The 22,172-nt window shown below is 42.6% G+C and overlaps 2 protein-coding genes across 2 annotated transcripts; both read right to left on the reverse strand.

Moving 5' to 3' along the window:
• Positions 1-248: 248 nt before the first annotated feature.
• On the reverse strand, positions 249-8,729 carry LOC128602588 (B-cell receptor CD22-like). The gene is made up of 11 exons (XM_053616473.1): positions 8,691-8,729; positions 8,071-8,280; positions 3,064-3,283; positions 2,745-2,951; positions 2,241-2,585; positions 1,936-2,154; positions 1,529-1,831; positions 1,344-1,428; positions 1,197-1,251; positions 902-1,119; positions 249-787 (listed from the first exon to the last, which is right to left on the reverse strand). The coding sequence occupies exons 1-11, from the start codon at positions 8,727-8,729 to the stop codon at positions 709-711; spliced, it is 1,980 nt and encodes a 659-aa protein (XP_053472448.1). The 3' UTR covers positions 249-708.
• A 5,978-nt stretch (positions 8,730-14,707) lies between these two features.
• Positions 14,708-16,301, reverse strand: LOC128602687 (uncharacterized). Its single transcript, XM_053616638.1, has 2 exons — positions 15,357-16,301; positions 14,708-15,277 (listed from the first exon to the last, which is right to left on the reverse strand). Exons 1-2 carry the CDS (start codon positions 15,754-15,756, stop codon positions 15,033-15,035), a joined length of 645 nt encoding a protein of 214 aa, XP_053472613.1. The 5' UTR covers positions 15,757-16,301; the 3' UTR covers positions 14,708-15,032.
• Between the last annotated feature and the right edge of the window lie 5,871 nt (positions 16,302-22,172).

Here is a 22,172-nt window from a genome sequence, read left to right on the forward strand (position 1 = left end):
AAATGTTTCAGTACGCTGGACTAAAGAAAGACTGGTTTAAAATGAAGCGTCTCTTTTACCTCCCTAGAAAGCACGGACTCCATCTCATTTGAAAAACATGATAAGGCACGTTTTCACTAGTTTACTAACATGTAAACTGGATTTGTTTAATTAAGTTAGCCCGTTTTCTTCACTAATACCAGGTTAGACTAGCGTCGATTCCACTCGCTAACATAACGGACTAGGCAGCAAGTCAAATTTGAGCTAAGGATAAATTTAGATTATTTACAGGATTTTTTTTCGTCTGATTATCTCACTAACAAACATTACAGCATTAGTCATGTAAATGACCAGCCAATGACGGCACGATAAAAAACAAGTTCATAGGTAAATAATTTAAGCACTGCAATTTGTTTTTGCATTTAAAATAATGTGAATATAAATCAAACACGTTATTGAAGATTATAATGTAAAAACATATAGTTTAAGGTAAAACAGTATACAATATTATAAGAGCTCTATAATACACGATCAAAGCAATAATGCTGCTAGCTCTACGCTAATAAAATGTTAAAGCCGTCCCTCTTCTCCTGTTAGATTTGGAAGCAGTGTTGAGGGTTAAAACAGAGATACAGAACAGAACTATCACATCTCTCTCAGCTGTTTTCCAGGAACCTGAAGTGCTACCTCTTTAGCTTTTAGATCCCAGGCCACAGGACTAATGATGGGCTACACTGCTGAAGTGGGGAGTTTCTGGATCTTGCTGTAGAGCTGAGACGGATCATCAGCTGCTTCGTCTGCTGCAAGCCTGTGGAACAAAAAGAGGTGATCTAAAGACTAGAATAGTGTAATGTCTTACATTTCTAATCAGTCACTTAATGAAGCACAGTGAGTGTTGGTGTAATGATAATGATCTGCTCACTGGATGGCAGCAGTGCTCCTGCTAATGTTCACAGCAGCGTACTGAACATCCTCTTCCTCTGTGGTGTCTGGAGGAAGTCTGCGTGACAGAGACACTTCCTGTGTGTGGGAGTTTTTAAATACAACACTGGCATAGTGAACGTCATCCTGATCATCTGAGGTGACTCTTCCACTGCGGTCTGAGGCTGAGACATTTTCATAAACAGCAGGAGAGTGACGCTGAAAGGGAGAACAGAATAAAGTTATATATGAACATGTCACATGATCAAACATTCCCTCCTTTCATCCACACTCACCTGTCCACTCTCACCAGTGCTGCTGTGGCCATTAGCTGAGCTCGACTTCCTCTTCCTGAGAAATAACAAGTACATGTTCATGCTAGTTGCAAATGACTATTTGTTTTTAAAATTATGTTTAAAACATATTCAGTACATTTTACATACCACATCCACAGAGCTCCTGAGAGGAGTGTTACTGCCAGGAAGACAGCCAGTCCCACCATGACGAGCATTAACACTGTGTAATTCTCTGATGTAGAAATAAATCAGAAGCAATATGAGGCTTTATATTTGTTATTTTTTGTTCATCTGCTTTATGCAGCTACATAAATGTTTTACACTGTACTTACCTGACTCATCCAGGTGTGTTGGTGTAGAGTTACCCTTCACATCCAGGAGTGTGGGTGTAGAGTTGTGCTGTCCCAGCTGGTTGTGAGCAGTGCAGTAGTACAGTCCGCTGTGCTGGGAGCTGATGTTGCTGATGCTGTAATTCTGGCCTGTTGTCAGCAGTGTGTCTGCAGCTGCTCTCTGTTTAAACCAGGAGTAGGTGAGAACAGGAGGGTTTGCATCACTGCTACAGCTCAGAGTCACTGAATCCCCCTCCACTCTGTCTCCAGAGGAAAGAACCACTGGTCTGGTGTTTTTAGGAGAATCTGATTAGAAATAAAACACCTGAATCAGCTGGGGTGTGTCCAGGATCAGCATTTGATACAGATATAGATGTTCTATGATTGAGGAGAGTCAAATCCACACTCACACACTGGAGGAGAGAGGAGACTGTCATGGCCTTCAACAGCACAGCTGTAACTGACCGCACCACCGACTGCAGCTACAGAGCAGGAGGCAGATTTACACTCAGACACACGCTGTCCGTTCTTGTACCAGATGTAAGTGGGGTTGTTAGACAGAGTGCAGGTGGTGATGCAACTCAGATTCATGTACTGCTCACTCCAGTCTGATACTGTAACCTTCAGATCTGAAAATAATAAAATCACTTTATTAATTTCATCTTTTTCTTCTAAGTAAGAGTAATTAAGTAAATGTATAGTTATGCAGCTTTACCTGTGACAGACAGAGAGACTCCAGGATCACCGGTGTATTTACCCCCATCAGTGTAGAATCTGAATCTGTATGTTTGAGCGTCTCTCTCTCTCAGGTTAGTGATTCTCAGTCTACAGTTATTCTGGGAGATCTGTGTGTACTGCACTCGGCCCTGATACTCCTCATCCTCTCTCACATCCACAGGTTCAACACCAGTCTGATCTTTAATGAACCAGAACACTTTTGTGACCTTGTTATGATCAGTAAACGTGAAATCACAGAGTATGTCCACTGATGAGCCAATCAGAGAGCAGATATTCTGGGTGGAGTACGTCACATTCCAGCAGCTCTTCTCATCAAAAACACCTGAACAAAACAAAATGAATTAGAACAGAAATCTGATCTTAACACCAACTAAAGCATCACTCAGTCGTGAATCACTGCATGTGAGTTTATTGTGTTTATCTAACAGAAGCTGGCAGTGAGATGATGACAGAGTGAGTGAAGTGTAAAGTGAGTTCTTACAGACAGCAGGAGAGCGAAGCTCCTCGTGTCCTCTTACAGCACAGGAGTAGCTGCCTGATTCCCCACTAGTGACATACTGTTCACCTCTGTCCTGTTGAACTTTAAACTGTCCGTTCCTGTACCAGACATAAGTGAGGTTGTAGGGGCAGGTGGTGATGCAGCTCAGTAACTTGTAGCTCTCCGAATCTGATACTGTAACCTTCAGATCTGCAAAAATGAAAAAGGGCTTGGCGTTATATTCTAAATAAAATATGTAATTATTTGTTATGGAGTGTTTGTGTGTGTGTGTGTGTGTGTGTGTGTGAGTGTGTGTTATTACCTGTAACAGTCAGATGAACTCCAGATGAGGCTGATATCCAGTCACTGCTCTGTGTTTTAAATCTGAAGTTATAAACTCCAGAGTCACTCACACTCACATTCCTCACTGTCAGCTCACAGTCAGACGTCACTGTGCTTACAGACACTCGTCCTGAGTATTGTGGATCTTTGCTCAGGTCTCGTGGTTCTCCTTCAGAGCTCTGGACTCGATACCACTCTCTCTGTGTGACACTGGAATGATCAGGTGTAAATTTACAGGGGATTTTTACTGTAGATCTAGTAACAGCACAGAGACTCTGAGAGGAGAGACTTACACTATGCTGAGCCTGAACTCCTGTAACACACACACACACACACACACACACAAAGCTAAGTTTGAGTTTAGTTTGAGCAAACGTTGTTTTTTCTGTCTCAACAAGGTGGATTGGTTTTAGCAGGTTTCATCGCCATGGTAACTTACACTACATGTTTACCTGCTCCAGAACAGGTTTTATTCTGGGTAAGAAAACTCAAACCCAACTTGGACCAATCAGCTGTGAGCAAAGTGATATAAATCTGACTCATAATAGTTAACCCATTAGTGTTTGTAGCGAAGGCTTCACAGTTTGTGGGGAATCCTGTGGAGATGGGAATAATAATAAGAAGGCCACTTCTAAGGGAGAGAATTTTTAGGGACAGACCCAATCCCCTGGCTGTATGAAAGATATGGATTTCGGGCAGATGGTATAGTTTATCTCTGCCGGCTTCTTGAGACGCACATTAAAAATCTGACACGCCGAACCCACGCTCTTACTGTACCGCAAACTGTATGTGTTGCTTTGTGCTTCTTTCTGAGTGGTTCATTTCTATAGGATGAAATTTGATCCCATAGTGGGACAGGGTCCTCATCTCTTCAGTGCTGCTTCAGTAATATGTTTCAGCTGGTTAATAGACTTACTGTTTACCAAAAGTTACTTAAGCATGTTTTAATGTAGTAAGCTGCAACCTCACGTTCATTAAAAACGTAAAAGAGTTTACCGTTACCTCGGGATGGAAACTAGCGTCGTTTAATTCAAACACTTCTGAGGGGTAAATTCGACTTTTCAACAACCTCAGATATCCAAATCTAAATCATATATCAAAATCATTCTTTTCAGCTGCGTATTTCGAGGTATTTAGATTATTGTCGTTAAAAAGATGTTAAAACTACAGGTATGAGTCAGGCTTCTGTCTTCTGATCCTGTTTTATCGCCATGACTTCCGGGACTTCAAGCGGGTTCGGTGCTCTCAGGTCTGCATCCGATACATCCTCAAGATCAAGAACACATCCGGGTAATTTTATGCGTCCCCGGTACTTGCGTTCTTGAGTACTGGAATTGAACTTCGGCGGTGGATGATGACATAGAACAAGAACACAAGGACGCAAGATCGCATAAGAACGCACATTGAGAAACGGCCCTTGATTCAGGGTTGAAACCTGGACTGACTGAGAACGTTGATAACCGGCGTCATGAAACCTGTTAACTTTAATTATCCTCAAAACGTACTTACTCTGCAACTCTGAGTTTGTTCAACTCGCCTCGTGAAACAGGCCTCAGAAGCACAAATTAAAATAGATCATGCACTGACCAGGAAGAGCATAACCACAGTTTTAACCACTGCTGCTGCTGCTGTTCTCAGTCACACAGCGAGAGAGCCAGTGACGTGCAAAAATGACGACAGAAGCAGAACCCAGTTTGAAACCGTTCAAAAACTTCATCCGGGTTTATAGAATTAACAGTGCAAATAAACTCCCACAGACAAAGAAAGGTACACAACAGCACCGAAAAACACTAGAAAGAGCTGAAATATCTGAAAAGTTTACCTGTCAGTAACATGAGGATCGCTGCTAATGTTATATTTCTCGACTTTCTGTAAAACATGGTGACATCGGCCTTCAGACAGCTGACACTTGAAGATCCACTAAATGTTGCCTACTGGCCAAAAATATCCATGAGGGAAAAAACTGTTGTTTTATTTACTGACAAGTGTTTGTCTTAATCATCTGTTACTCCTTCACACGTACTGCACTTGTAGGGTTATGATCGTCTATATGATATTAGTAGTAAGGACTAGGAGAGGTTGGGTAATGCACTTACCAAAGCATTGTGGTTACCACATCACCCTATTTTAGCTCAGTGTCTTCCTTTCCTTTACATGAGAACAGACATTCAAGTGAGTAACGCCCATTTCTTACACTACTGTCCTTTATTTTGTGCTATAAAAAGTCTCTTTAACTTAATTTCTTTTTCTAAACATAGTTAAAGATGTACCGCGTCCTGATTTCAGGTTGTTCTTCTCTTTTGGTTCATCTGTTATGACTGTGTGTCTGTCTCTGTGTGATGAGGGGTGTTGGTAATGGCTCTCTGCACAAGAAATGTTGGCTCAGTCACAAAAGCACATCAGTGCAATGGTGTTTATTTACACAAACAGTCCCAAAAATAAATAATGTACAAAAACCATAAAAAAGCAACTAATATATATTTATGTATGTAGGTAGATAGATAGATAGGTATGTTACGAAACGTAGACTGGAGGCGGATGCAGGTGCAGGTCACAGTCTTTATTAGACACAAAACTCACAACGCGGTCTTCACCGGGAAACAAGAACATTCGAGGCATGGAAAACAAACGCGACTACTGATCCAAACAATACTAACCAGGCTGAACTAAAGACACGATATAATACTGAACCAAGTGCTCAGTCACCCAGGCATTTAAATAAAGAACATGATTAACTCAAAGCATGGACACCTGGGGCAAATTAAAGTCACTTAATACGAAATGCTCAATCCGGAAGCGAGCGAACAAAAACAATGTCACGTGACTCGTCAGGAGCCGAGCCACAGTGCCCTCTGCTGGCCGTGGCGTAACAGGGACACACACCCACCCACACACACGTAGCTCAGGATCAAACCCCACACCACCACCAGAGGGTGGTGAAAAACACAATCATTTAACTGTTTAACTGGGAGATCACTATAAACACAATCTATATCAGTATGCATAGGTGTGCTCGTTGTATATTAATAGATATGTTCTGTTAAAATTCGTATTTACGGTAATATACAAATTTACTAATGTGAACATAATCATAAAGAGAGTTTTTTCTTACGTCCTCTCGGGTCTCCTCTTAGTAATGTTCTAACTTAGTGGAAATGTGCAGTGGTGTGATGAAGGGGCGTGTGTGTGATGGGGGTGGGTGGGTAAGTAGCTGAAGATGAAAAAGAAGTTTGTTTCCTTCCTTTTTTTCTTAGCTGAAATACACACCGAGTGGAGCTTTACATTCTCCACCAGGCCTTTTCCCCTTTAAATTCATCTCCACATAACATTTCTCATACTTTTATTAATTTAGCTGAAACTTTAATTCACTTTCATTATTTAGTTTAAGAACACGACACTGTCTCTCTGGCTGTACTGGGGTTTCTGTACACAAGAAGACGAGTAAAATATAAGATATATTATAGAATATAATAACATCCTGCACCTTCTTTATCTGTGTGAGTTTATTTATACTCTTAATTCATCTTAACCCAGATGTGTGAAGTATGAACTGTTTCAGAGTTGAGTTCTGTTTCTATGGTTATTTTCACACATTCTTGGTTGGAGTGCTATTTGTGACTGAGGACAGCAGCAGCAGTGGTTACGCTGTGGTTACGCTCTTGCTGGTCAGTGCATGAGTCATATAGTATAGCGTGTTTAATACATCTTGTGTGAGTGTGTATGTGTGTGTGTGTGCATGTTTCTGTGTGTGTGTTTGTGTGTGTTTGTGTGTGTGCATGTGTGTGTGCATGTGTGTGCGTGTGTGTGCGTGTGTGCGTGTGTGCGTGTGTGTGTGTGTGTGTGTGTGTGTGTCCTCTCAGAGAGATTAATATAGCAGAAAATCAGGAAGTGGCCCGAAAGTGTCAGAGGTTGCTGTAGAATTCAGGAGCGTGCTGCCTCTGCTGGTGATGAGGGGAAACGCCTCACTTACAGTGTGACAGTAGTGTCAGTGCAGGTCAAGGGTCACTCTCGTGCTGTGTATAAGAATTCACTTTAAACTTCACTCTGTCTCTGTCCATCACAGGTAATAACACACAATTACACATTAATTTAAGTCAGTTTTAATTAAATAGTTAAAAAAATAATAACAAACCTAGTTTAATACTTGCATGCATGAAGGTTACAGTATCAGACTGGAGTAAAAGCTGAGCTGTATCACCTCCTGCACTCTGTCTAACAACCCCACTTACATCTGGTACAAGAATGGACAGCGTGTTTATTAAAACACTTTTCAATCAGTCTACACGTTGTGAACTGTATGCTCGTTGGATAAGGCCACAACAGTGCACCAAGGAGGAAATCGGTGAGCTGATTACCCGAGTTCTCTGGTGTCGCGGTACCCCTGACCAACCTCACCACAAAGTTGGTACGAAACCCAGTGCCCTGGACAGAGGAAGCTGAGTGGGCATTTCAACAGCTGAAGGCCAGCTTATGTAACAGTCCAGTGCTTCAAAGTCCTGATTTCTCCCAGAGATTTTCAGTTCAAGTGGATGTTTCTGCCAATGGACTGGGAGCTGTACCAGTCCAAACATAACTCTAGTTGTGTTTCGAGAACCCTCTCTCTCTTTTCTAGAGGAGGTGGGCCCTTTTATACGCTCCCGCCGGCTGCTAGACGGCCCCGCTGATAATTAGCCGCCAGCTGTGTGTGTGTCTGTGGCCCCGCCTCGCAGCTACGCACTCTCCGGCTGTCTAAAACATTGGTGGTGCTGAAGCAGAGCTGTCATTTCAGCACCCTAGCGCAGTCGCGGGAGGAGAGTTCTTTCTCGTTTGTGCACCGGCCGCCGGCCTGTCGTCACAGTACACCCCCTCAGCTCCGAGCCTACTGCCGCTGTGTGTTGGCCCACAGAGCGTCGTGTCATTAGAGGCTATCTGCAGTCCTATGTCGGGCTCCTGCCTGGTGTTAAACCTGGAAAGAGAAGTCCTGCAGCGTAAGGAACCATCGTGCTACCCTGGCATTGGTGTCCTTGGCCTTGGCCATCCACTGCAGTGGTGCGTGGTCCGTCACCAGAGTGAAGTGTCGACCTGCCAGGTAGTAGCGCAACTCCTCGATGGCCCACTTTATTGCCAGGGCCTCTCTCTCCATGGCAGCATATTTCCTCTCAGCCAAGGACAGCTTCCTGCTGATGTAGAGGACCGGGTGGTCTTCTCTGTTGAAAGCCTGCGAGAGGACGGCACCCAGCCCGGTCTCTGAGGCATCAGTCCGGGTTATGTAGTACTGGGGCACTGGTGAGAGCTTCTTTCAGGGGTTAGAATGCCTGCTCCGCCTGTTACATTCTCCAGTGTATTTCTGTTTGCTCTATGTACCATTTGTGTGTCTATGCCGGTGGTGGGATGGGTTTCTTTTGTCTCCTCCTTCTCTAGGCCCCGCCTACTGCATGCGTCACGTTCCGGCTTGCTACTGGATGATCACATCTTGTCCACGCCTGCTCTGGCCTTGTGCGAGAGGATTGGTTGGTTGCACGATTCCGGACGTGTACTTAAGCCTCGTCAGTCTCAATTCCAGGGCAGATCATTGCTTTGCGTGTAGTGAGCAGTGCTTTTCGTGTTTGGGTTTCGCCTGTGTATGACCTTATGCCCGTCTTTGACTATGTTTATGCTCTGCCCCATAACGAACCGAGTGGTACACTTGTGTATATATGTATATATTATTTTGTTAACTGACACCATAATAGTCACCTTTGTAAACAGTGCACTGTTAATAGTGGTTAGTAGGAAGTCGACGCCATTTATGTTGATTCTTCTTTTCTCCTTGTTTTGGGTTAGCTAGGGAGTGAGGGAAGAAAGTGTATTTTTGTTTTCTTCTCTTGTAGATTAGTTAGTTTTCTTTCTGTACAGTTAGAGGGTATTTTTGTTTATTATTTTACCTGGTCGGCTTCTGAAGAGAAAACCACTCTCTCTATATATACAGTATCTCACAAAAGTGAGTACACCCCTCACATTTTTGTAAATATTTGATTAAATCTTTTCATGTGACATCACTGAAGAAATGACACTTTGCTACAATGTAAAGTAGTGAGTATACAGCTTGTGTAACAGTGTAAATTTGCCGTCCCCTCATTAATGTCTAAACCGCTGGCAACAAAAGTGAGTACACCCCCAAGTGAAAATGTCCAAATCGGGCCCAATTAGCCAAAGATGTCAAAATTGAGCAGCTCCAGAGCGCGCTTGCAGGCTATATATCAATTATAAACTTATATTATAGTTCTTTATTCATTTTCATAGAAATGTAGAAATGGTGAATTCAGGTCACTTGGGACGGTTTAGAAAAATGACATATGCTTCAGCTATTTGAAGGTTTGAAATTTGTCATGACTAATAGATTCCACATATTTATGACGCATATAAAAACAAGCTTTGCTTTGACTTCAAATCAGGTTCATATATTTATATTTAAATCATTTTTAGGATATGGTAAATACTGAAGATTTTCTAAACCCTGTTATTGCTGGTATTGCAGTAAGAAATAGGGAGTGTGTAGGGAATACTGTTAAGGTGTGTTAGATATGTTTGTGTTGCCTGATGTTGAAAGTTGATAAAAGCTTTAGGGAATTTAGTCAGCCACGCGCTCTCCGGCTGTCCAAAACATTGGTGGCGCTGAAACGGAGCTGTCTCTTCAGCACCACAGCGGCAGATCCGGGAGGAGCAATCTTTGCTTCTTGTTCTCTTGTTCTGGCAGAGGCGGAGAGAGTGAACCCGTCCCACAGAGCTGAATTTCTCCAAGAGCATGGACGCGGTCACATCAGGGTGAAGATCGCCAACATGTGTTCCACATTCTTCAATTTATTAACCCGGCCAGCACAATGGCAGAGCCTTGTTGTAAAGGTAAACAGCTAGGTGCAGTCCTAAGTCACTTAGTAAATTAAAATAAATAAATAAAAATCCCTCATACTCCAGATTTATTGGAATTCAAAAAGAATAGAGACTTGAAATATTAGTGTGTGGATATTTTTGTAGGATTTTAATCAAGTATGAACCAAAAACATTTTCAGTCCACTAGACCCTTGTTACAAAATCACACAGAGATTAATCTTAAACAACAACAACAACAACAACAACAACAACAATAATAATAATAATAATAATAATAATAATAGTAATAATAATAATAATAATAATAATAATAATAATAAAATGAAGGGCTCATCCTCATGCATAATGAAGTGTGTGTATCCTCCGAGGCTTACTCCTAAGCAATGGCCTCCTCACTGGATTTTCCCCTGGCACTATGTGGTTCCCTGTTTGACCCCCTAGAGTCAGTGGACATCAGTTCCACAACAGCACTTCTCTTTGCAGCAAAATCAAAATCATCAACCATCAGCAAAGCATTGTGGGTGATCCCCATGCCAAGTCTGGGCCGTATAATGCAAGTAATGTAAAGTTGTACCCTAATGTGGCCTGTGTAAGGTTTGGAACATGAACTACGGTTCACTGGTGTTTGAGCAGCTGTCCTTCTGTCCTCTTCTGTTAGATTCGGAGCCCAGAAGACTGCATTTGTGCTGCCCTGTGAACGCTTTACGCATGTACAGCACTGTGCAAAAGACCGACACCACGCTTTAGTTTCAATCAAATGGCCAATCAAATTCAGTGTTTATTGTTCATTATTTGCTGGCAAACAACAATGATTGTACGTAACGTACAGTACGTTAATCCTATTTTCACTCAAACAGTCACGCAGTACTTATTTATCCAGGTCAATATTAAACTTCATTTTAGAAATAAAATATGAACAGATGTTTTACTGGTTTTACTGTTGAAGACCTGTGTGATTGATTAACAGATGACCCTGATCTACCTGCTCTATACATTATGTAAAAAGTGTTCTACTGCGTGTTTAAGTTGTGTAAAAGTTTATTATGGTTTTGAATCGGTGTGCAGCGTTCAGCCATGTAAAAGCTCATAAGGACAATGTTAATTTTGTAATTTTGTACATAAAAACATTTGAAACATTGGACAGTAACGGATCAGACATAGCAGAATTCATCTCGATGGAAGCTGGTGTTCCTTACATCATTATTAATGATCATCATCATTATCCAGCTTTTCACTGCAGTTTACAACACATGAAAATGACAAATACTGGATCAGATGACAGAAAAGAAAGTTGTAGAAATGTTTCGCTAAATGAATAAAAAAGAAAGTTACAAGAAATTTAAGGATCAGATCAGAATTGACTGATTGATTAATATTTAAGTGATTAAATCCGATGTTAGCATGAACAGAGATTAACAGAGGTCAGTCAAGAGTGAAGGGAAAAGCTCCATATTATAAAATATATAAGAGAGGGTTGTTCACTAATCGTAGGGTTGGAGGTTCGATTCCTGGCCCACATGACTCCACATGACGAAGTGTCCTTGGGCGAGACACTGAACCCCAAGTTTAACCGGATGGCTGGCTAGCGCCTTGCGTGGCAGCTCTGGTGTGTGTGTGAATGGGTGAATGAGAAACAGTGGAGAACTGCTAAGATTATAAAAAGCGCTATACAAGTGCGGAGCATATCTATAATGTACAGAAAGACACCTGAGAAACTAAAGGAGCTGCTTGAATAACATAAATGAATGACACTTACTTAAGACAGACTTTAGTTTGTTGTGACGTCTGAATGCCGTTTAACTTTAATCCTCAAATCTAATCCTAAAACTCTCACCCTGAGCACCTTCCTGTGCTGTTCATGATGCTGAATGTAAAGTCACTAACCAAACTCAACTGTTCGTTCTCATTCTGCAGTTCTGGAGTACTTCTCCTCACTGAGTCGAGGAGCCACACCCTGAAAAAAATCATCAACACACACACATCATCACATTATACACTATAACATCACAATTTACTCACAAAAAATAACAAACTAATGTCACGCTCAATCGACTTCAAACCATATAACTGTCATGGATTATTACACTTTTATATACGGATTATGTAAATAAATATATAATATACAAGTTTGAATTATTTATCAGACGCCCTTATCCAGAGCGATTTACAGAAGTGCTTTGTAATCTCTCTCAAAAACTTCTCCTCGTACTCGATCACTAGGTCAGAGAGTAAGATTTCCAGATCAGCTAAAACCCTGTATATTAATTACACACTAATTTAAAGAACATTTCCTGGAAACCAGTTGATTCATATTTATGAACATATTAATTATTTAAAGAAAAAAAAGAATTAAAGAAAGCAAGCCAACACAAATCCATAACTGAAGACAAATCAGACCAGACCCTGAGTTAAGATGAAAGTAATGTTGCTGTATAGAAGGAGGACGCTGCTCTGTCTGTGTAGAGATATAAACCCTTAGCTGTTTTACTGTCATTTTGCACTTCCAGATCTCTGTGTGCTTTACCTTTTATGGAGGTTTGTGGGCGTTACTATATGTAAATGAGCTGTGTCGGGAAAGTGCTTTGCGTGCTACAGGTGGTTCACCTTCGTCAAAATACACACGAGTGCACAAAATAGCTTCATTTTTTTGTGAATATGAAATAAATGTTTACTTGGATTTGACTTATGCAAATATTTACACACAACATTCGTCAGAGATTCATAATGAGGCACGATGTAAAGTCTTGCCTCATTCACTGTATGTCAGTTCTGAGGCTTTGACCTATTGTTGGTCTCGTCATGTACAGGATTTTGACTTCCTCCGGTTTGGATTTGCCCTGATTGTGTGTGATGTTTCTCGCCTGGCGTTTCTGATTTTTGGATTGATGACTTTGTGTGTGGACGTCATAAATCTTCTGCATATGGAACATCAAACTTCTCCTAAATCCTGGATGTCCCTTTTGCTCTCTCTCTCTCTCTCTCTCTCCCTCTCTCTCTCTCATATACACACACATACACACACATACACTACAGACTTACCCTCAGCGTATCATAATCAGAGGACGTGGTTGCAGGGTTCAGAGTTGTGTAAGTGTCACTGGCAGAGTCCTGAACGTTCTAGGGGGGAAATAAGTGTTTAGACAACTAAACACACACACACACACACACACACAAAGACTATATACGTACTTGCAGAGTGTCATAATCTGGGGACGTATTCATGGGGTTCAGTGCTGTGTATGTGTCATCTCCAGGCTTTGGAACACTCTGAGAGAAATGAAGATCAGATACACTGGGATGTGAGTAACTTCCTTCCAAAAGACCCTTCCATAGCACAGACACTTTTGTCTCTGTAGGTCACACTCCAACAGCTGCTTCCAACACATGAAATGATAACAGGAAACACTCACCTGTCCACTCTCACCAGTGCTGCTGTGGCCATTATCTGAGCTCGACTTCCTCTTCCTGAGAAGCATCAAGTACATGTTCTTGCTAGTTCAAATGATTATTTATGTATAATTATTTTTAAAATTATGTTTAAAACATATTCATTACATTTTACATACCACATCCACAGAGCTCCTGAGAGGAGTGTTACTGCCAGGAAGACAGCCAGGCCCACCATGATGAGCATTAACACTGTGGAATTCTCTGAGAAATAAATCATGAGCATGATGAGGCTCTATTTTGTGTGCCAGTGCTAAGCATAATTTGCCAGTTAATGGCGCTGTTTTGCAATTTGGATTGAATGCAAGCCAGTTTGATCACATTTCTGCACCGTTGTTATTAACATATTGTGCTAATGTGAGTAGAGCAGCACAAAAAGGCATGTGGTGTTCAAAATCCAATCCAAGCATGAAGCTGAGCAGTTGAGGACTGATAGCTGCTCTCAGGCAGTGCTGAGACTGAACCCGACCTACCTGAGTTTTGTGGCTCACATGTCACAGTTAGTTCAGGAGAGTGGAGATCCTCACGTCCTCTCACAGCACAGGAGTAGGTTCCTGCATCTTCACTGGAGTTCAGGTAGAGCTTGTTGTGTTTGGTGAGTTTGTCAGTAACAGGCTGTCTGTTCTTGTACCACATGTAAGTGGGGTTGTTAGACAGAGTGCAGGAGGTGATGCAGCTCAGCGTTACTGTAGTCTGTCCTTCTGATGCCACTGCAGAGGGACTCGCTCTTACCTGCAGATCTGAATGTGCAAAAAATAAAGGAAAGTGATTTAACAGATTTACATCGATACAGAGAGACCAGAACTAGAGACAGTTCAGTGTAGGACATTACCTGTAACACTCAGAATCACTCCAGGTTTACCAGAGAATCCTTCACCATTAGTAAGGAATCTAAGTTGATATTCTCCAGAGTCTTTCTTTGTCAGGTTTTTCATTCTCAAAGTGCTGCTTTTGTCTTGTTTCACATATTCAACTCGATTAGTAAACTGTGTTTCCTGCTTCAGGTCCTGGAAGTCTTTACCACGCTGAAAATAAAACCAGAATACTTCTCTAACACTCAGATCACTGGGATGTGAGTAATTTCCAGCAAACTCCACTGAAGACCCTTCCAAAGCACAGACTCTTTTGTCTCTGTAGGTCACACTCCAACAGCTCCTGCCAGCACCTGAAATGGTAACAGGTCATTGGAAGGTTTTATTTGAAGTTGATTTAAAACTATTTTGGTAACATCAGTGTTTCAGTTCTGAAGAGAGACTAGATTTGACTGATTATTTTAGATCACTTATAATAAAGAAAAACAGGGAATTTCTGAGAGTTGAGAGAGCAGGTTCACTCGACTCACCACCAGTGTATAAAACCTGAATGTGTAGTGATAGATAGAAATGATAGAATTTTGTAAATATGTACTGTAGTTAGTTTGTGATGCCATGAAGAAAGAAATAATAAAAGTTGTAATCTATTATTTTCTATTCAGATAAAACTATTCTATTCATCAGAAAATCCTCCTTCTTCATGTAAGATGTTTTGATATTCAAATGATCTTGACGAATCAGTGAATATGTAAATTGTTCTATGACATCATCTGGTGACTTCTAGTGAGTTTTTGAGCTTGCATTAACTTCTTTCCCAACACTGAAATCAAGAGACCCTCCATTACATCATGAAGCCAAATGAATACTCACACAGTGGAAGAGAGAGAATATTGTTATAGCCGTGAACAGAGCAGGAGTAACTGCCTTCTTCAGCTTTACTTAAAGGGAAAGTTCCCATGTTGTCTTTGTATTTCTCTAAGTATTGTTGATTTTTGTACCAGTAGTACCGGTGAACAGTAGAGGTCAGAGGACAGGAAGTGCGGCAGGTGAGAACTTGTTGTGTGGAGTCGTGGGTCACCTGCAGGTCTAAATGAAGATAAAGGTGAATGTTTGAACACAGACGTGTATAACAGCACAGGTTATTACAGACTAGCTGCTCTGTTACCTGTAACTGTTAGAGTAACTCCAGCTGAGCTCAGATATTTCAATCCTTTATCCGTAATGAACACGAGGCGATATTCCCCTGAGTCTCTCTCTCTCAGGTCTGTTATTGTAAGAGTCGAGCTGAAGTTTGTCATCTCTGTGTAGCTCACACGTCCTGTGTAGTCTGAGTCTAAAGCTAAATCCTCTGGATGTTCCTCCTTCCTCCATTTAGCTTTGTCCTTTAGGCTGAACCAGAAGCCAGTGATGATGATGATATTTGAGTAAGAGCACGTCAGGGTCACAGATGACTCCCTCAGAGCACAGATCTTCTCAGGATGGCATGACACATTCACGTGCTGGATACCTGATACTGAAACTGAATTGTTAATATCAGATATTAAAAGACAATAAAACAGCTTCATATTTGTAATGATCACAGTTTCCTTTAAGAAATCGAGAAGCTTCTTATTGTGATCAGACTTTTAATCAGACTTTTACCACAAGCACAGCTGGATTCTTGAATCTGGTTCATTTTCTCTAACAGCAGCTCTGACAGTAGCTCCAGCTGTAAGCTAAATCAGGTTTATATTAATGCACTCCTTCTAATATGTGATTGTTTCTTTAATAAAAACTCTCACAGGCGCTCCACATTAACACATTATAAAATGAGTGAAACTGTTGATAAGGACATTTATTGATCATTTTTGGAAGAAGTCATCAGTGTGCACACTTTGTAATAGTCAGAGGTAAAGCTGGAACTTTGAAGATGATGTTTTCAGACACAGCATTGTAGTTTCTCAGTAATATAACAAGCTGAGGTTTTGTCTTATTAAGTTATTAACTAAAAAGAAAGAAAAGAAATAGAGGCTCGTGAGGGAGTGACACACAGGAATAAAACACTGGCATGTGCTGTTATAGGAAAATAAACAACTTTATAACAAATAATCATGCTTTTGGGGGAGAAAAGGAAGGAGGCTACACACACACGCACCCGCACACACACACACGCACACACACACACACACACACACACACACACACACACATACAGAGCTCAGGATCAAACCCCACACCACCACCAGAGGGCTCTCTCTCCTGAATTCTAGGACACTTCTTCACTTGTCATTGCCATTTCCTCTTCACAGATTATATAAAACACTTTCATACTCATTGTCATTACTGAGATCTCCTGTTGTCTAAGGTCTGAGCTGTTATTTTGTGGATGCCTTGCCAAGTTTCTGACTCCTGCCTAGTTCTGACTGTTCTCTGGATTTGTCCTGTCTGCTTTCTGATCATTGTGGAGTTCAGTCTGTTACACTGTCTCTGTGATGCTGTTGTTTAAGATTAAATGAAGAATTTTACCACTACACATTACAACACTGATTTCTCAATATTGCTAAAAGTCCTGATTAAGTATTTAAATGTCAAGTACAGTTAAAACACCTGGACAAAAAAAATACAGTGATCAATGCTATTGATGTTCATGCACATAAAAGTGTTAATAAAGTCTTTGTGTTTATGAGCTAAGAGTGAATTATAAATAAAAGGAATATTGAACAACATAAGCTATTCATACTATAGTCTACTCAGAATCCTTCATTCTTATTATTAGTGTTCGTCAGCAGCGTCCTGCGGCCAGCGTAAAAAACATGTCCAGTTCTGCCCAAGGCCGATGACACGGACCTCCAAGTTTTGTGAAGGACAGTGTTCCACTTGTTGTTGAGGAGGTGACTCCTCCTTCAGGCTTCTCAGTGTATGTCACTTCACCTCTTGGCTTTAGCAAAGATGTTGTCTTGGCGGCACTTCTTGGCTTCTCTGAGGACGTCGCTCCCCCTCATGGCTTCTCTGAGGTTGTGCATCTCCTGACACGAGCAAGGAGATGTTTGCTCTTTGCTCCACCTTAGTACAGGAAGTTGCTCTTCCCAGGCAATGCCTGCCTCATGGTGGACCTTCGGCGAGGTCCAGTACATCTTGTTTTACATTTGTCACTCCTCAGCCATGCATTAAGGAGGGTTCTGTCATGATTCCCCTCAGCGCACAGTGCATTTCCCAGTGTGGCTCATTCTGCTTGATTCTTTAGTAAAGAATGTCTTTAATTTGTGTACACCTGTTCTTATTTCCGCCCTTGATTAGTTCATCTATTTATACCCTCATGTTCCTTTGTCTCGATGTCTGTCTCAAGACATAAATCTTAACATCCATCCATACATCAATTTTCTGTACCGTTTATCCTACACAGGGTAGCAGGGAGCCTGGAGCCCGAATACCCAGAGGAAACACCAAAGCACGGAGAGAGCGTGTAAACTCTGCACATGCAGGGAGGAGGTGTGAATCGAACCCCCAACCTGGAGGTGCCTTCAAATCCTATCACTGCCGACCTGCCACTACTGGGCCCTTAAGCAAGGTCATTAACCCTTAACTACTCAGTTGTGTAAATGAAATAAATGTAAGTCGCTCTGGATAAAAGCGTCTGCCAAAGGCCATTCATGTAAAATGTATAAATGTGCAGTACCCTCCACTAATATTGGCACCCTTGGTAAATATGAGAAAAGAAGGATGTTTAAAATTGTCTTTATTGTTTAACCTTTTGATAAATTCAAAGATTTCACAAAAATACTCTGCTCCCATGGATATCAAACAATTGTAAACACAACATGGGTTTATCAAAAGATATGTTTACTTAAATATAGCTGTGCAACAATTATTGGCACCCCTATGAATTCATATGAGAAAAATATTTGACATGTATTTCCATTGATATTTTACATTTCTTTAATACACCTGGGTGACTAGGAACAGGAAATTGTTTAACCATGACTTCCTGTTTCACAGGGGTATAAATGTGAGGTAACACACACAGTAGGCCAAATTCCTTTAGTCATTCATAACAATGGGTAAGATCAAGGAATATAGCTGTGATGTGTGGCAAAAGGTTGTTGAGTTTCTTAAAATGGGAAGTGTCTATAAGAAAATAGCACAAGCAGTGAAAATGCCCATTTCCACCATCAGCCAATAATTAAGAAGTTCCAGTCAACTGGAAATGTTATGAATCAACCTGTAATTGGACGTGTGTCTATATCGTCTCAACGCGCTGTGAAGATGACGGTTCGAGTGGATAAAAAATCTCCAAGGATCACAGCTGGAGAACTGCAGAAGTCAGTTGCGTCTTGGGGTCAGAAAGTCTCCAAAACTACAATCCAAAGTCACCTACATCACCACAAGTTGTTCGGAAGTGTTTCACGAAAAAAGCCTCTACTCTCATCCAAAAACAAACTCAAGCGTCTTCAGCTTGCCAGACACTACTGGAACTTCTAATGGGATCGGGTTCTATGGTCAGATGAAACCAAAATAGAGCTTTTTGGTAATAAACACCAGAGATGGTTTTGGTGCCATATGGAAAAGTATCTCATGCCCAAGTTAAATATGGAGGTGGCTCTTTAATGTCTTGGGGCTGTTTTTCTGCCAGAGGACCTGGACATTTTGTTTAGGATACATGGCATCATGGACTCTTTCAAATATCAACAGACAGTAAATGAAAACCTGACTGCTTCTACCAGAAAGCTTCAAATGGGCCGTGGTTGGATCTTCCAGCAGGACAATGATCCAAAACATACAACAAAATCAACACAGAAATCTTTTACTGACCACAAAATCAAGGTCCTGCCATGACCATCCCAGTCCCCTGACCTGAACCCCATAGAAAACCTGTGGGGTGAACTGAAGAGGAGAGTCCACCAGCATGGACCTCGAAATGAGAAGGATCTGGAGAAACTCTGTATGGAGGAACGGCCTCAGATCCCTCACCATGTATTCCCCAACCTCATCAGGAATTATAGGAGAAGACTCGGAGCTGTTATCTTGGCAAAGGGAGGTAGCACAAAGTATTGACTAAAACGGTGCCAATAATTGTTGCACACCTATATTTAACTATTTTTTTTTTATATATAAACCTGTGTTTTGTTTGCAAGTGTTTGATATCCATGACAGCAGATAATTTTTGTGAATTTTTTAAACAAAAGATCAAAATGTTAAGAAAATAAAGACAAAAACAGCATTATTTGCTTATATTTACCAAGGGTGCCAATATTAGTGGAGGGCGCTGTATATCTGGTCTCAGATCAGTGGTAAAGAATCAGTTTGCTCTAAAACTAAGTATCATGATTCCCGTGACATGATACATGACAGAATATTCCGCCTTGCAATAGATGCAGCACGAGAACGAAGAGAACACAGAACCCGGAAGTCCACGCCAATCATCCCCGCCTTGGATTCTATGCAGTTTTCGCAATGGACTTTCATGGTCCTTCCCGATCGGTATGATGGCTTCTTTGGTTATCCGGACTATTTTATGATTGACTGCCAGAGTTACTTCTCAAGCCTGTTTGACCCGAAGCCAAGGGAGAAACATTGGATTAAGTTCATGATGTCCTGATTTTTTGGCCCAGCTCGCAAGTGGGCACAGCGAGTAGCAGCCATGAGATCCCGGGTACTGGAGGACACTAGGCAGTTCTCGGACCTGTTTCTGAGGGAGTTTGGAGAACCAGGGCAGAGCTACAACTTGGATGAGCTGTTGAAGGGAGTTAATGTGGCGAACAGTGCTGATCTTCCATTCCACATGCAATATGAGCGGATGAGCCACCGAGTTGATGTTAACACGAACAACCAAGCTCTGCGCACACCCAAACCTGTTAACCAAGTTCTGTTCACGTCCAAGCCTGCTGACCCAGTTGACCAAGTCATGCTCAAGTCCAAACCTGCTGACCAAGTGCAGCTCACACCCGAGTCTGCTGACACGCACAGCCAAGTTCTGCTCACGCCCGAGTCTGCTGACACGCACAGCCAAGTTCTGCTCACGCCCGAGTCTGCTGACACGCACAGCCAAGTTCTGCTCACGCCCAAGTCTGCTGACACGCACAGCCAAGTTCTGCTCACGCCCAAGTCTGCTGACACGCACAGCCAAGTTCTGCTCACGCCCGAGTCTGCTGACACGCACAGCCAAGTTCTGCTCACGCCCGAGTCTGCTGACACGCACAGCCAAGTTCTGCTCACGCCCGAGTCCGCAGACACGCACAGCCAAGTTCTGCTCACGCCCGAGTCTGCAGACACGCACAGCCAAGTTCTGCTCACGCCCGAGTCTGCCGACACGCACAGGCAAGTTCTGCTCACGCCCGAGTCTGCTGACACGCACAGCCAAGTTCTGCTCACGCCCAAGTCTGCCGACACGCACAGAAAAAGTTCTGCTCACGCCCGAGTCTGCTGACACGCACAGCCAAGTTCTGCCAAAGCTCGAGTCTGCTGACACACACAGCCAAGTTCTGCTCACACCCGAGTCTGCCGACATGCACAGGCAAGTTCTGCTCACGCCCGAGTCTGCCGACATGCACAGCCAAGTTCTGCTCACGCCCGAGTCTACCGACACGGCCGCCCAAGTTCTGCCCATGCCCAGGGTTCACCTGGTGACCTCAGAGCTCCAGCCTGAGATCTACGAGGAGATCTCAACTCCAGAGCTGCAGCCTCCCTGCTCAGCTGTGGACGTCACTCAGCCTTCCTGTTCAGCTGAGGTCGGCGCTCAGCCTTCCTGTTCAGCTGTGGTCGTCATTCAGCCTCCCTGTTCAGCTGAGGTCGTCGCTCAGCCTCCCTGCTCGGCTGAGGTCGTCGCTCAGTCTTCCTGTTCAGCCGAGGACATCGCTCCGCTTTCATGCTCCGACGAGGACGTCACCCTGCTTCCCTGCTCTGCTGAGTACAGCGCTCTGTTCCCCTGTTCAGCCGAGGACGTCGCTCTGCTTTCCTGCTCCGCCGAGGACGTCGCTTTGCCTTCATGCTCCGCCGAGGACTTCGCTCAGTCTGCCTGCCCTGCTGTGAATGTCGCTCTGCTTCCCCGCTCCGCTGAGGATGTTGCCCTGCTTCCCTGCTCTGCTGAGTACAGCGCTTTGTTTCCCTGCTCCGCCAAGAACACCGTGCGGTGGCCTGGCTCTGCTTGGGACATTCTGCCCAGGGGGTCGGGGCCGCCAAAGAAGTTGGATGTCTCGGGGCACTCCGGGAGGAGTGCCTTTGGGGGGGGTTCTGTCATGATTCCCCCTTGAAGCAGCGTGCTCTAAGCGCGAATGCGCGAGCACCTGCTTTTCCAATGTTGACAGCAGTGACATTTCAACATGTGCTTTTGTTATTGTTTATGGCATGTCTCCTCCCCGTCCTGTCATTGGTTGTCATGTCACGTGTGTCCGGATTACCCTCAGCTGTTAGCAGTTGCGAGGGTAATCATGTCAGCATATATACTGCATGCCTCGCAACACTCAATATTAGAATATTAGACTAGAATAGAGTAGATGTGTTTAATGCGATAGTCATAGTCATAGTCTGTTAGATTAGTTTGTATATTAGTCATAGTCATAGTCACGTTCCTTGTTAGAGTTAGTTCACGCTGGGTTATCCGCTCCCAGTCCCTCGTCATAGTTCATGTTTCTTGTTTTGTTTATCGACCCTGTTTTTCGTGACCACGACCTTGATTCATGCTTAACCCTGTTGGATTTGTCTGCCTGTTTCTCTCTTAAATAAAAACTGTCATACTGCGATTGCATCCTACCGTATCTCCGTTACGTCACGATACGAGACACTAAGTTGGATCAGTTCATACACTCAGAGTAACACTTGTGTGTGGATTTACATTACTGCATGTTCCACTGTTTCAATCAGTTTTGTTAAATTCACTGAAAACTTTAATAAAACTCTAGAGAACAAGAGCCTTTAAACTGTTCTGCTCTAAGAGCAGCTTCCCCAGTTCACATCCTGGCCTGAAACATTACAAAACAAACTGCAAAACTGTTCTCAGATCAGCCGA

This window comes from Ictalurus furcatus, chromosome 27, assembly GCF_023375685.1.
Source record: "Ictalurus furcatus strain D&B chromosome 27, Billie_1.0, whole genome shotgun sequence".
Taxonomy (NCBI): Eukaryota; Metazoa; Chordata; class Actinopteri; order Siluriformes; family Ictaluridae; genus Ictalurus; species Ictalurus furcatus.